This window comes from Anas platyrhynchos, chromosome 32, assembly GCF_047663525.1.
Source record: "Anas platyrhynchos isolate ZD024472 breed Pekin duck chromosome 32, IASCAAS_PekinDuck_T2T, whole genome shotgun sequence".
Lineage (NCBI taxonomy): Eukaryota > Metazoa > Chordata > Aves > Anseriformes > Anatidae > Anas > Anas platyrhynchos.
In genome coordinates this window covers 5592368-5607144 of record NC_092619.1, presented here as the reverse complement: position 1 = coordinate 5607144, position 14777 = coordinate 5592368, and the positions used below count along the sequence as shown (strand labels likewise).

The 14777-nt window shown below is 39.8% G+C and overlaps 1 protein-coding gene across 1 annotated transcript in view; it reads right to left on the bottom strand.

Annotated features, from left to right (window-relative positions):
• Positions 1-14777, bottom strand: part of LOC113840518 (ATPase family AAA domain-containing protein 2) — a 29520-nt gene that overhangs the window by 5723 nt on the left and 9020 nt on the right. The window contains exons 6-22 of the mRNA XM_072030377.1: positions 14163-14235; positions 11891-12001; positions 11345-11450; positions 10420-10542; positions 10089-10191; positions 9753-9868; positions 8631-8805; positions 8172-8260; positions 7679-7838; positions 6710-6829; positions 5997-6237; positions 5560-5686; positions 4425-4608; positions 3266-3451; positions 1924-2053; positions 1576-1772; positions 271-430 (exon numbers count right to left, since the gene is read on the bottom strand). Of these exons, the coding sequence (XP_071886478.1) occupies positions 271-430; positions 1576-1772; positions 1924-2053; positions 3266-3451; positions 4425-4608; positions 5560-5686; positions 5997-6237; positions 6710-6829; positions 7679-7838; positions 8172-8260; positions 8631-8805; positions 9753-9868; positions 10089-10191; positions 10420-10542; positions 11345-11450; positions 11891-12001; positions 14163-14235 (2401 nt within the window). The remainder of the gene's footprint in view (positions 1-270; positions 431-1575; positions 1773-1923; positions 2054-3265; positions 3452-4424; positions 4609-5559; positions 5687-5996; positions 6238-6709; positions 6830-7678; positions 7839-8171; positions 8261-8630; positions 8806-9752; positions 9869-10088; positions 10192-10419; positions 10543-11344; positions 11451-11890; positions 12002-14162; positions 14236-14777) is intronic.

Genomic DNA, 14777 nt, shown 5'->3' with positions numbered 1-14777 from the left:
GTTGGTTCCGAAAGTTTATCTCAGTGAATATTTTCAGCATAACAACATAGAAGTTAATTAAAACAAAAGCACTAGTTCCTTGGGAACATTTATATCACAATTCCATACCCAAGTAGCAAAATGGTAAAATATTTACAATGTGGTAAGAGATGTTCTCTGTGGATGTCCAAAATCATCTAATCCATCTGAAGTCTACTGTCTGAACACAGCATTTATCCATCTATACGTTTGACCGATTTTTTAAACTAGGGCTAAAAAGCACATCCTCACCTGTAGATCTCTGATCCGGGTAGTACTCTAAGGCATTGTTACAGATTAGATCGATGTCCTTCAGATAGTCTCCTGCAGTGAGGTACTGGCGTGAGTCAATTTGAGTCAGAACTGTTGAAAGATCCATCGGCTCTTTAATCCTTGTGGCACGGTCAGGTACCTGCAGATCAAATACAAGCATTCAGAGGTTTTCTTAACCTTGCACACTGTCTACCAAATTATTCTGAAAACTTTAAATAAACGACTTCCTAAAAACTCTGAACATTTGCGATGCATCAGAAGATGCTGAAATTAACCAGTTTGCTTCTCAAAAATGGAAGGGCTCTTTCAACTGGCATTAGAGCTGCTAGGAGAGGACAACAAGAAGTAGGGCGGTCAGAAGCACGTGCATGGTAGAGAAGAAACACTGAGGGTGGGAGATTCATTTCACTTTGCTTCAGAAAATCACAACAGTGAAAGCTGAGTAAGCCATCCGACATTCTCTTTGTTGTCGACATTGAGGAAAAGGTGCATGAATTGCACCTGTGAAGTACCTATTGCAGGCATCTACTTTAGAATGAGATAACTGGGCCCAGAGGTGCTGAGTTCTTCCCTCAGACAGTAAGAGGAGCCTCATGACTAGTTCAGATGAGGACATACGTATCTGTCTAGATTTTTCACAGCTCAAGAACCTAGGAGAAAAGGGGAAGAAAAGCCAGTGGACGCCCACATGAAGAGGACTTTGCTGATCCGCAGGTATATTCAAGTTATATCTGCCTTTGAAACATACGCCCCTAGTTTAGGCTTATCTAATCAATTATGGAGAAAAAGGGATCTAAGCAGCCAATTGGAGGAAAAAGAAAACACACTGCACTTATGGTTGATTCCTATTGAGGAGTTCCAGATGAAACAGAGAACAGGATCTCAAAACTTACTTTTACAAACGGCTGCTCCTATTCCTGTTCCCACAGGTACTGACAGTCCAATAAAGGGCTTTAGACTTCATTAAAGTAGTCCTGTAAATACTGTTTGTAATTATAAGGAAAGATCTCTGTGCTTTTCAGTGCTGTGACATGCCTACATATCAAAGCCTTTTCACGAGCAAACTGTGTTGGCATTTGGACTGGCTTTTTAGAATGAAACCAGGGCTTTCAGCGAATAATCCAATAAGAGACATTTGAGAGTCAGCAGAAGTAAAAGCACTGCCTCTGCTTCTTGCAAAATCCTAATAGTGCAGCCCTAAAAACAAAGTTGAACCTTCCCCAAAACGCTGAGAAATACGAACACTGAGAAGTTACAGACACACACAGATCAGCACTAGGTTACCTTCTGTGGGTCAACGGGCTTTGCAAATTCCCTGAAACGTCTGTCAGTGGCAAGTCTGTGAGTAACGTCCCTCAAGAAAATTCTAAGTTCACGCAAGGTATCCTCCTCTTTCTCCTCCAGCATCCCTACTTCTTCCTCTTGTGGCTTCTGAGGCTCAGCTGGTGGTGCTACAGGCAGGACTTCCAATGTCTGATCAACTTCAATTAATCAGGAAAAATTAGCCAATTTACAGTACTCAAATTGAAGCATATGACAAATTACTGACAGAAAATGACCACCAAAGCAAATCCCAAAGAGCTAGTAACTTCGATAGGAAAGTTTTAGATGTACTCCTTATATCCTCCTCACCTGTTTTCTTTACAGGAGGCTTAGCCACTTGATTTAGAATTAGGTCCTCAAAAAAAGCTGCTCTCTCTGCCCTTCCAGGCAACTCAATATTGCACGCTTCTCCAAATTCCTTATTAAATAATTTTTGGATCTAAAGCAGAAGGAGGAAAGACATTTCAGATTTAAGGCCACAAAAACTCATCTTCTATTCCAAAAAGACGAGTACCTTTTAAAATTAATAATAACCTGAAGAACACAAACTGAAAAAAGTTATCTTCCTGGCCTTAAAAGACTACATTTTCACAGGCTGGCACGGCAAATTCAAATATCACCTTTAAGAATCACCTATAGAATTAAAGCTCGCTGAAGGGATTGTACGCTACACTGATAAAGTAATGGCTTTCACCACATCCAACATCGCTTCCTTTGTATTTACTTGCCTTGCTTCATCCCTTAGTTAGAACCTTTATGGCTATAGAGGGAAGAGAAAGGCTTCAGCAGACAAGTGAGGGCTTTTTGCTGAGTTTTTATTTCTCTACCAAAAGGTGTCTGAAGTAGCTAGTACCTCTACGTCTTCTTCCATTTTCCATTTCTAGTATTAAAAGGTAGGTAAGGAATTTCACTACTTATTTTAGAAGGAATTTAGAACCTGTACAAAACCTCTGTGGGAACTCAAGCACTTTCAAAGCAGTTGATAATAAACACGTCTAGGTAAGACCCGTTCTCTTCCCCCAATAACTGAGACAAAATAATCAGAACGAGAACAGCGTGTTCCTGTTTTGGGCACCTTCCCTTAATGTAAACTCTCAGAAGTCAATGAAGTTCTGCATGTACTTTTACTACAGTTTATTTAGGAATACAACTAGAATTCCATTCCAAAGTTACTTGAGCAGAAATTGGAACTCAGCTTTCCAGCTTGGAAAGCTTTGGCCTATATGAAGAAACAAACTGATTTTTTTTTTTTAATCAAAGTGTTTCAATTCTCTACTAAATTGCATTATTAGCAGTTTACCCAACATAGCATGGAATGGCAGACTGTCAGAAGAAATCTCTTCAGTAAAGACATCCTCTTGTCATTTCAAGCACTGCATATTCTTGACTGAACCACTTTGTAGCCACCGGAATTATTGTATTAATTTATTATTTGCATGCGTGAGAAGGGGGTGAAAGTCACTTGCTTGACTCAGAAAAAACTTTAAGCAGATGCTTTCACAGTATTCTTTTTCTCTAAGCAAATTTTAAGTGATTTGTTAGGGTGCCTGAGTAATAACAGCAGGCATTTAACAGCACAGCATTTTGATGCTGAAAGCATTCATAAATTATAAGAAACTGAAGAAATAGTAAGAAAAGTATTGAAAAATACCTCTTCTGGGAGCTCTGAGTGACGTACATCAGACGTAGCAAGCAGCAAAACTGGCGAAAATGCTGGAATGTTACGTAGTAGAGTTAGAAAAGTAAGTTTCAAGGCAGGTCCAGCGTTGTCCCACCATAAATGGATATCTGGGACATAAATTATGCTCGGTGCTGTCTTCTGAGCATTTCGGATCAGCTAGTGAAAAGGAAAGCTTGGGTAAGAAAACTAAAACACGGAGAATAACCTGTTAATACATAGCTACATAGCCATCTGACTGCCCCATGAAAGGAAACTATGTGAACAGAGTGGCAAGCATCCTTTCACATAAGGAATTTCTCTGGGCACCCTTTCAGATTATCAGTATTCGGAGAACTCTAGTCAGAAGATGGGAAGGATATATTCAGGCAGTGGCTAGACACCGTAGCTATATGGCCACGGCCACAATCATCGCATAACAAAGAAAGGAAATGTCCCTCTTATGGGACACATCAGTATTCAGTAGTGTAACATGTCTGTCCTTACTTGTATAGCTCTCAAATGTTTCCACTAAAGGTAAAAATATTTTAAGGTAGTGATGCCAAACAATAAAATGGATTTCCTGCCTAAAAGTAAAAACACCAAATCTGTTCATTTTTTCTAGTTAAAACCACATCAGCGTGTTAATGCTTTTATTGCACACACTGCAACAGCACAAGTTGTGTATGTCCGTGTGAAAACAAAATAAACAGAAGCCCCAAACCTTGGTTGCCTTACTAATATAATTTAAAAGAAGGCTACAAAAAGTAGCTGACATGCAGTCTGGTACAGAGCCATCTACTGGGAGCACACAGTCTTAGGAGGCAATGAGAACTACTTTCTGGATCCCAGGGAGATGAGCAACATTTCTTTCCACAAAGAGATGTTCATTAGCAACACCGCCCAGCTTCCTGAGCTGCTAGCAACATCCTCACTGTGAAATTGGGTATGGAAAATGTGGACATGTACAACATCCAGATTGTTTGCGGTGCTGTCTAAAAGAAAAGGGGATTTTCAGACAGAAGCAAACATCCCAGCACATTAAAACAAGGCCACCTCCATTACCAATGAATTTTGCTCACCTTACTTGCAACTCGATTGATCCTCTACGTACAGTCAGTGAATCCGATGAGAATAAAAAGAAAAAAGGTACCTGTCTGCAGATTTCTTCTGGCGGTGCAACGTTTGTAAGCAGAACAGAAAGGTCCAGGGTGTGAACGGGAAACTTCTCCAAAGCGTGCAACACCGCGGGTGCCACGTAAGAAACCTGGCCGTACCCTTCTTTTCCTACTATTAGCAGACGGGGCCAGCATGATGTTGGTTCGCAGAAAGCACTCCTAGAACAAGAGTTAAGAAAACAAGCTTATAAATGAGGTGCTGAATAGACACACAGATGTTCCAAATACTTTTCCTATAGATTTTCTTTTCCCTCCCCAAATAATCCAAATGGCACATTAAATACATGTTCAGTCATTCCAATTGTTTCATCTTCTTCCCTTGTGTTTCCTATTCTTTACTAAACCAAGACTGCAAATTAATATCCCTGCAATCTTGCTTTACTACTAGGAAATAAATTTGCAATGAGCATTTGTTTCCCCACTACAATCAGGCTGTACCTTTGCTGGCTTAAATCAAAGATGCTAGAGACTTAGCCTTGCTCTAGAGGACAGAAAATCTTCTGGACAACACAGCAATAGAAACTGACAAAAATAACTGATCCAGCTGCGACAACATGATCTAACTTAACAACCGTGGGCTTGCATGACTTCCATACTAAAATACCACAAGATTAACACAACTTGGTGGCTTAACAAATAAAGACACCATTCAAATTTTTCTCAAGGTGTTTTAACAAGCCATTTCTCGGTGTTCTTTCTACTACAAAATTCACTACTGGTTTAACAATCCTGGAAAACAGAAGGGCAAAAGGTGGCAACACAAACCCATAAAGTTGGGGTACTTTTAGCTAAAAGGACAGACAGGACATGTATGTGGTCTTGAGTCTTTCAAAGAATGCCATGGATTAAGTCAACGTGTTCTGGTAGTCTACGGATCACTTTGGCTTAGGAAGAGAAGCCTGGGCTTTTCAATTGGGTCATTCAGAGCAACTTCATTACAACTTTAGTCCCTTCACCCTTTCTTCTTGTGAATACCAAGCACCCCTTCTACACACTAACTTGATGTTACCCCTTCGTCTACCACCCCTCACACTTTTAACAGCTGGAACTGTTTACAAAGGCTCATCAGACCTGAGAATTTAAACATAACAGGGATCTGTCTTTCTTTACCTGCTGAAACAGAGGAGTTTTTTCTCTGGTCCGTCAGGCATTCCATCTTTGAATTCATCTCCAGAAACCAAGGATGCATCGTCATCACTGTCGAACATATCATCTTGTAAAATAGGATTTAAATGGTCTGAAAGGCAAAAGAGGTTTGTTAACTTCCCTGAATAGCCTTTGTCTCTTTCTCTTACATTAATACAGCTTCTAAATCAGTGCCAAAACCCTTTCTTCATTTGAGAGCACACACTGAAAGCTATTTCCTAGAGTTCATCCCACCACAGATCTAAGGAGATGGCACAAGGCCCTACAAAGCTGTACCAAGTCCCACTGATGTGTACGTATAAGGTACGCTACTCTTGGTGATTTTTTTCTCCCCCTTAGAATAAAGGAGCTTACGAACAATCTTTAGCAGAATTATAAAGAAGTGGATGCTGTGGTTATACCTTGCTGTCGGTCCTCCTTTAGCACTAGCTGTGCATGCGGGAAGATCTTCTGCACAACTTGTAAAATATTCGCTACTGATCTTTTAAAAAGTGGCTTGAAAATGGGTGATAGTACTTGTCCGGGTGAAGCCTCGATCCTGTTTGATGCCGGAACAACCTTCTTCAGAGCCATGAAAAAGTCCTTTGCTTTTATTTTAATAGAATTAACGTCTAGTTGCAATTTCTCCCTACTTGCACAAATCTGAGGATAGCATCGGCGCAGAGAGCACAGAGCAGCTTCAGTACATAAGGATTTGATATCTGCACCACAGTATCCTTACAAACAAAAATCAAACGTTACATCAGTCAAGGCCCAGGTTTACAACATGCAACATTTAAAGAATTTGTAATGCCAAAACCAAACAGGTTAACAGGGAATTCAAAGTGCTACCGCTCTGCAGGGAAGTTTCATGTTGCTCACTGCCTGATATCCTGCGCTTATGCAGCTGAAGCAGACTCCTCATCAAAAACTATACTCTTGAGGAAGATGCCCCAGAACCATTTAACGTTCTCAGACAACAAGAGGAACGACAACAAAGAGTAAATAGATGAAAGCATCTAACTCTGATCGCTATGAAGGCGTGCCAGCTGCCTCGTTGACTAGTTGTGCAGCAAGGCACAAGAGCTTGGGTACTGCCTGGTACAAGCTAAGGTTCTTTACAACTTGCTCACAAGCAAGAATCCATTTTGGTTTCAGTCTTAACAAGGCATTTCTCAGCTAGTTCATCAAGCAACATGTCCGGTGGCTTAGGGGTCCAGTCACGAGTATGAATCTTGAAAATTTCTTTTCTAGCCTGGAAGCAAAATCATTGCATTTTAGCTTGTCTCAAGTTTTCCTTAAAAATACCAACAAGAAACAAACAAACAAACAAAAAAACCCAAAACAGTCCTCCCTCAAAACCCCTCACCTATTAATACGCTTTTCTTACTTGCTCAACTTTCAAGTATTTTACAGTTATTTAATATACACTCTGCATTGTCAACCAGGAAATTGAATATTTCTTATTTGTTACACTGGACTTTTTTCTAGGAACCTACAGTGAAAGAAAAGGCATTTATAGCTTCAATAACAAGTTTCCAAACTATGAGACCTAAGGACCCAGAGGAAAATACTGCAATGAAAAATTTATCCAGAAACTTTTCTTTGTTGTCCAAAAAACTTCTCTAAAATTTAACAAGCTTTCATTGTGACAGTCTCATTACTTCATCACATTTGCTTTTCAGGCAGTAAATTCACAGAAAGCACTGCTGGCACAATGTTTCAAATTGCTACAATTACTATAAAGAAGAAAATAATTATGACTCAAACTACTACCACTGATCCGGGGCACAATCAAATGCACACACGTCCCCTATTCATTCAGAAGTGAAGGATTGAGACCAAAAACACAACTTCATGATGAAAGCGCCCAAGTGGACTAAATAATTAAGCAAACAGGTACAACTTTGGGAATGAAAGGTTTGATTATAGAACTAACTACTTGGTGGTATCATCTTGACCATATATATTCAGTACCAGATTTGCCCTCCATGGAACAACGCAGTGTCTCCACATATCACTCTCTTGTTCAAGTTGTCAATTTTTTTTTCCTATAAAGTTGGACTTTGCCATGGTAGCACTAATGTTGAATTTCAGTTCTCACCTCTTTATTTGGCAAGTTGAAGAGGAACTCTCTGTCAAAGCGTCCTGGTCTTCGTAAAGCAGGATCTATAGAATCCAGTCTGTTGGTAGCTCCAATTACCACGATCTCCCCTCTGTTAACTATGCCGTCCAGAAGCGTCAGAAGAGTTGAAACAATAGAACTAATAGAAAAATATAATTTTTACTTACTGGTTCAGTAAATTTTGTCACATTCCACATGACTTTCTTCCATGAGTAGTCAAAAAGGACAAGCTTTAAGGACAAGACTCATTTTAAGACATAAACAATAGGTAAGTTAACACAGACCACATGCTGATATCAGGCTTAGTAAATTGGTTTCAACTATTGTTTAGAAGCACCTGTTTTGGCATTGAGTTACAAGTTTTCAGGATAAATTAACGTGTTCACAGTAAATTAAACAGGTCATCATCCTTTTTTTTTTTTTCATTCCCCAGAGATCAAGCAGATTTTATGTAGGTGCAAAACTGTAATACCTATGAATGTGGTCTTGTTTACTGGAGCGCACAGGAGCGAGACCATCTATCTCGTCAAAGAAAATAATTGAAGGTCGCATCTGATAGGCCTAGCACAAAAACACAGAGTAAAACACCATTATTTAAAGGAAAAATGCACAGAAACATCATGGTTGGAATGTCATCTAAACTAGATTTTTCACTTCAGCCTCTGGGACATCTACCGATAGAGCTACTGGAGTATCTGGCATGTCTAACAGAAGACAGCAGTCTGTGTCAACCCACTGTATCCGGGTGACAGGAAGCAAATCGTTCCAGTAGTTCCTACAGCTGACATTCACAGCAGAAACACTGGCATTTCCATTTCAGTGGGAAAAAAAAATAACAAAATACAAAAAAAGCAAGTTCTACTTAAAAACGTTGACCACAGAAAATAATGGTTTCAACTCTGACAGAACACACTGTGCATTTCAACCTTACCTGTTCAAATAACACACGAAGTTGGCGTTCTGATTCCCCCACGTATTTTCTCATGCAGTCCGAAGCACTTCTCATAAAAAATGGTATTTTTCTGTCACTTCGGCTATATTCATTGGCAAGTGCACGAGCAACTAGTGTTTTCCCTGTTCCTGGGGGGCCATAAAATAGACAGCCTCTGCAATAAAAAAAGATCCAGATAGGAAAAAAAAACATCATGATGAGTACCTCCTACAACCATCATCTCTAGAACAAGCGTCTTTCCTAACCAAAACACATCACGTACAGGACAGCAGTAATAGCTGAAGTGTGGGTAGAGTCAGAACAGATAGAAGTTCTGCATTTTTACAACGTTTCACAAGAAAATTCATTTTTTTCACCCAAAGAAATGAATAAGGGGGTAACTCAAGTGTATAAAACCTTCAAAAGAGAGCATACTGTCCCAGAAGGACACTTCCAAAACTGCTGACAAACAGTTTGATTACAGCAAACCGGAGCCAAACAGGCAAACTTCAGCACAGAATCTGAGAATGGGCTGAATGGTGAATCACCACTTCATTCTTCAGTGATAAACTGCATATTCTTGCTTTCACAATATGCAGAATCTGATAGTAAAGCATTTAATGCTCCTCTCAAAAGCATTAAGTTACTGGGTTTGGTCTCTCAGACCATCTATTGCTGATGGCACGTGAGGAAGCCTAAAGCCGGAAGGAAAAGCGATGCCTTAGCACTCAGAGGGAAAAAAAAAAGAAAACAAAAGTAGGCAGGAAAAACAATTGGGCTTCCAGGCAACATATTACAATTGACTTCCACTAGATAATCCCTTCTTGCTTACAAACTAATCAAGCTGACTTGTACATAAAACTGAGAACAAAACCACTCCAACCCAACTAACCCAACTTTTTAAAGACACCAGACGGTAAAACTTAAAATTTTAAGACGTTGCTTATATTTTTAACCTACAAATATTCTGGATTCTATCCATTTTTAAGAAACCACTTTTTGCTACTACTAAAACAAACGTTCACCGCTGCCAAAATGTTGAAGCATGGAAGCATATTGATACCTTAACTGAACTTTCTCCTGAAAACAGCTGACTTACGATTTATCACTTTAATGAGTTACCTTGGGGACTGAATATTGAACCGCTGAAAAACTTCTGGATACAGGAGGGGAAAAATCACCATCTCTTTCAAAGCTGCGATGTGTTCGGAAAGACCACCCACGTTCTCAAATCCAATCTAAAGAGAAATTCAACACAACAGAGTCTGTATGTTAAAGAAAGCAGCAACCTAGATCAAGGTTTCATCAGAAATTATCTCAGCACAACGGAAACATTCTGGGCAATTTTTGAAGTTGCTTTAGAGAAAACCATCAACAAAGGTAGTTGTAGATGGCACACTGAGATCTTTCATAATCCCTGGAAACACTCGCTGACACGATGATTAGTTTAAGACTTACCGCACTATCTATTTGCATTGCATCTCCCTGACTTCCTCCAACTTTCTTTTGATCCCTCTGAACTCTCTTTAGGTCCTGTTTCTGAAGTTTCACTCGAAAAGTCCTGATTTGAATTAAGGAGAAGTTATAGGGCTTCTTTTTCTTTAAGATGCAACTCGAAGATTTTTGTTTTTCATAAGAATGCCAAGCAAATGTAGAAAACATTAATTAATATATAGAAGACCTAATTAATTGACATAAACTCACACAGTTAAATTTAGATAAACTTAAACATGGCTAAATATCCATTTGAAGGAGATTCATCCCTCCCCTGTTCTCTAATGACAGCAACCTTCTTGGAGATGTGCTCTCGCTGTCCTCACTGCTCTCACCACTCTCCTCCGTATCACATGTGCTAAGCAAGGGAGATGAGCAAGAGGGTGTAGAATCACTGATGTCATCTGCATGTCTCCGTCTGCAAGCCAGCATATAAACCAGAAAGTTAAAAAGAAAATAGAGCAGATACTAAGTAACACCAAAAGTTAAGGGAATTCTATCTCAAAATTTACTCTGAGATCTATTTTCCAGTCCATTGTACTCCTTAGCAATCTGATTTCAAAGGCCATGACATGATTTTCCTCGTGACAACTGTCTGCTTTCAAGAATGCTCAACAAAATATCTGGCAATCAACAGCATTCTCTACGCACTAACTGCTTACAGAATCCAAAAAGCCTTTATCATTACTAAGGCAATTTATGACTTCATTTAGATCTTTTATTGTTTAAGGTTAACTTCATACAGAAACATTAGTTGATTCCAAACAGAAACTACAGTCAGTATTTGAGTGATAACTTTTTTTTTTTTTAATCCAACAAAACTTCCATAAAGCCTCTCCCTCTAAATCGAATAAAATTATTTTTGGTTTTAAGAAAATAATTTGTATCCTTCAAGATTAAATAGTCTGACTAAGATTTTTAAGGGGGGATTCTGGCTTCAGTTCCAGAACCAAAGAATTTCAGTTACAGAAACTCAGACACTACCTCCATAATCATCTTATCAGCGACCCACAAATATTGGATTTAAAAAAGAAACCAACTTAAAAGTACCCACCTCCTCCCCTCCAAATGTTTTTCCTCTCTATCCTCAGACTACCAAAGTACCGATCATAAACTTACTCTGTAATTACCACTAAACTGAAAACCCTTTGAAGCATTATGCAGTAAGGAGACTGACAGCTCTACGGATAAGTTAGAGCTATCACTAGCCATACACCAACCTGGCACGTCTTCTATATTTTTGTGACCCAGCATTTTCAAGTGACTCTTTCTGTCTGACAGAACAGGGCTGGCCCGAGTTAGTCCTCTCTCGATCTCTTTGTCTTACTGAAAGGAAAGAATTTAGAATAATGATACAGATACATTTAAGAGAGGAGGATATCAAAAGATAAAGAAAATGCCACGTGTTTCACTCATCCCTAATTCCAGAAGAATTTTTAACTGTTTTTGCTTTTCATCAGTGCATGGTACAAGTGGAAAACTACGCCCTTTTTAAAGGTGAACTGAAAATCACAAGAGCAAGACTATTAAGTGTGATTAATTACTGTTATATCAAGGATGCATAGCACTAAGTACGCCAAACAGCAAAGAAATACAACGGGCACAGGACACACGTGTCTGATAAAAACAGCGAAGTTCATGTGCAGAATGAAGGTACAGAACTGAAACAGAACTGTGTGCGCAAACACATGTATTTGCATTCAAAAATTTTATCTCACTTATGTGCAAGAAATAAGGTTTTAAGAGAAACTGTGCGTTCAACCTACTTTCCATAGGAGCTTGGTAGCGGTCAACAGGTTTCCTCCATCGAAGGTTGTAACGCCTTGGAACATCTTCACCGTCATTTTCTTTGTTCTCACTTCCTCTTGATGTTTGTACTGTACCACAAAATGACACCGAATCGTTAAGTACTTTTGCAAATTATATGAAATCCAAAATGCATTACACAGATGCCTGTAAGTTTTATTATTATCATTATTTTAATGACACAGTGGATCCTGCAAAACCTTAAGATGAATTTATGCAAGTCACGTTTCAGAAATCACAAATCCTAGCAGATGAGCATGCATCTAGACGTTGTTCTGTCCTCTCTGAAACTGCTGATGGACTTGTCGTCAGCCTCAGTGTTTAACAACAGGCAAAATTCTGTCATATTGCTTAGCTAAGATGCAGATCTTCTGAAAACAGCTATTTCAGAAAGTCACTTCTTAGTTTGAGAAAGTGTTTAATGGAAAGGGTTTTAATAATCTGTAGTGCTAAGACTAAGCATAGTAATCTAAGTCCAAGTCTAGCTCTGCCACAAATTCTGTGAGCAATAATGGGCCAGACACAGGCTTGAAGCTCACCAATGAGAAAACAATGCCAAATGCACATAAGCTTAGGCCCTTAGCTTCTGTCAAGTAACCTGATGTTGTTTCATGAAAGATGGTAAAAAACACAAAAAACAGAGTGCAATTATCTACTGGGTTCTGGTGAATATCCTCTCACGTTAACAGCAGGACACCGAGGAAGGAACGTACATACTCCGTTCACCTACCTGTTTGCCAAAAGGACTTATCTTTTTTTCTTGGAAAGCACCGCCCTCTTTGGTTTTTATTTTTTAACCCCAAAGGTTGCATTGCTTTCTGAATGCAAGGTAGGTGCCATGGGGTATACAGACAGCACACGGAAAACTGAGCGATCAGTAAATGAGTTTGCGATCACTACCATCTCCAGTCCTTGGTGTTCCAACACTTCTATCACAAAAGCATGAATTTCTCTGCTTTATTGCTCCACTAATCCTTTCCTTTGTTCCAATAACTTCCTTTGTAACAACACTGACACTTTCCTCACTCTTTTCTGGCGTATTTTTCATTATAAAAGTATATTCTAGCTCTTTCCTGATTTAAAATTGTAGTTTGCATTTTGATCATCAATTAATTGCTCCGGGCTCATTTCCCATTCAACGTGCTATTTAAAATTCCTCTCTACAAGTCTCTACTGCACAGCTCCCTGAAACCCACACACTTTAACCAAGCTTCTCCCTCTAGACTGGCCCCCGCCTTGTATTCAAGCTACTCTTATTCAGACTTTGAGCTAATGTTTTCCTAACTAAACCTCCAAAGGAGTCAACTCTGCTTCTCCCTTACTAGTCCATGGCCCAGCCATTCTTCCTCCGAAGAACTTCCCTCGGGTTCCCACCTGCCACTGTGCATCTCTCTGCTCCTCTGGGCCTCTGAAGGGAGGAGCAAAGTATTTTCTGGGGCTCAGCCTCCTGTCACTGTCTCTCTGAGCTCCTTTGCAGGTGTGCAGGTGAGCTCTATCACATAATCTAACTTGTCAGCTCATCTACTGCAACACCCTTTTTGGTCCTTAAGTACAGTCTTGCCCTGTTCTGATCTGTTTAGAAAGCTCCTACGAGGATGATCTAATTTACTGCCTTAATCACAACTAACGTTCTTCTTAAAAACTGTAAGTTTTCCCATCACTTCCAAGTTAATACGGCCTTTCGTGGCTTAACCTCATTCCACAAGTCACTGAGTACCCAGATGACAGCTCCTAATTACAGGCCCTGACAGCAGCTTACGGTGACTGCCTCCTAAACACAGAAATGCACAACGCTATCCTCCCTCCTGCTGAGCTTCACGCTTGGGAGGAGCTTTTCATAAACATCTGGCAGCCTATCTACCTTGCTTCCTGAAAATTCTTGCTGTGCTGCTCAAAACCATGAAAACTGTCACGCTCCTGCTGTAGCGGTATCACCGTTTCGCATGCTGAGTAATAGTAATGCTGTCCATTTCTTTCCATTCCCACCTGTCTACAACCATCTGTTGCCTTTTATCTGGTAAGCAGTTTGGAAAAGCGCTGTTGTTTTTGGTGGTTTTTTTTCACCTGTTCTGAGCTCACTACAGTACAGCCCTAGAGCTCATACTAAGGCTTGTGAAGTCAATAGCAACACAGAATTTTTACAGAAGACAAACACCCAGTAGATTAGCTTCTTTCAATTGTTTAAGGCTTTTGGTTAGAACAGAGTAAAGAAAACTTAAAACCAGAACTCACCAACCTCATCTGGACTGCCAGGTCCAGTTCTTTCAAAGTCTGACTTCACACAGGTGAAGATATCAAGGTTCTCCTAATTCCAAGCAGCAAGAAAGATCGGTCACAAACGTGCAGAAAAACAGACGTGCATACACGTACATCCACTGACAGACACGTCTGTCTGTTGATGCTTACACAGTAACATTATCGAGGCACCCCGTATACACACAAAAAATAAATTATTGCACAAGAGGAGAGAATGGGAATATGATTGCGTGCACCCACAATCAGTAACAAGAATTTCTGCTCTAAACCAGGGCTCAGTACATGCAGTGGTTAAATACTTGCCCAGATACACAACTGAGTGCATTAGTTAATCAGAGGTTAATAACCTACAGCGTGACAGAACCAGGGAAAAAGAACTACCTTTCTAGCAGACATACCAAAAGAAATCATACAGGCGTGTGAGAGATGCTAATAAAAAGTACTGTGGACAATTCTGGATTCATTTCACAGCCCTGGGCAACCAGCTCTAGGTGTCCCTGCTTGAGCAGGGGAGGGTTGGACCAAGTGACCTCCAGAGGCCCCTTCTAACCTCAACCATTCTGTGATTTGAGAGAAAAAAAAGGGAATTCA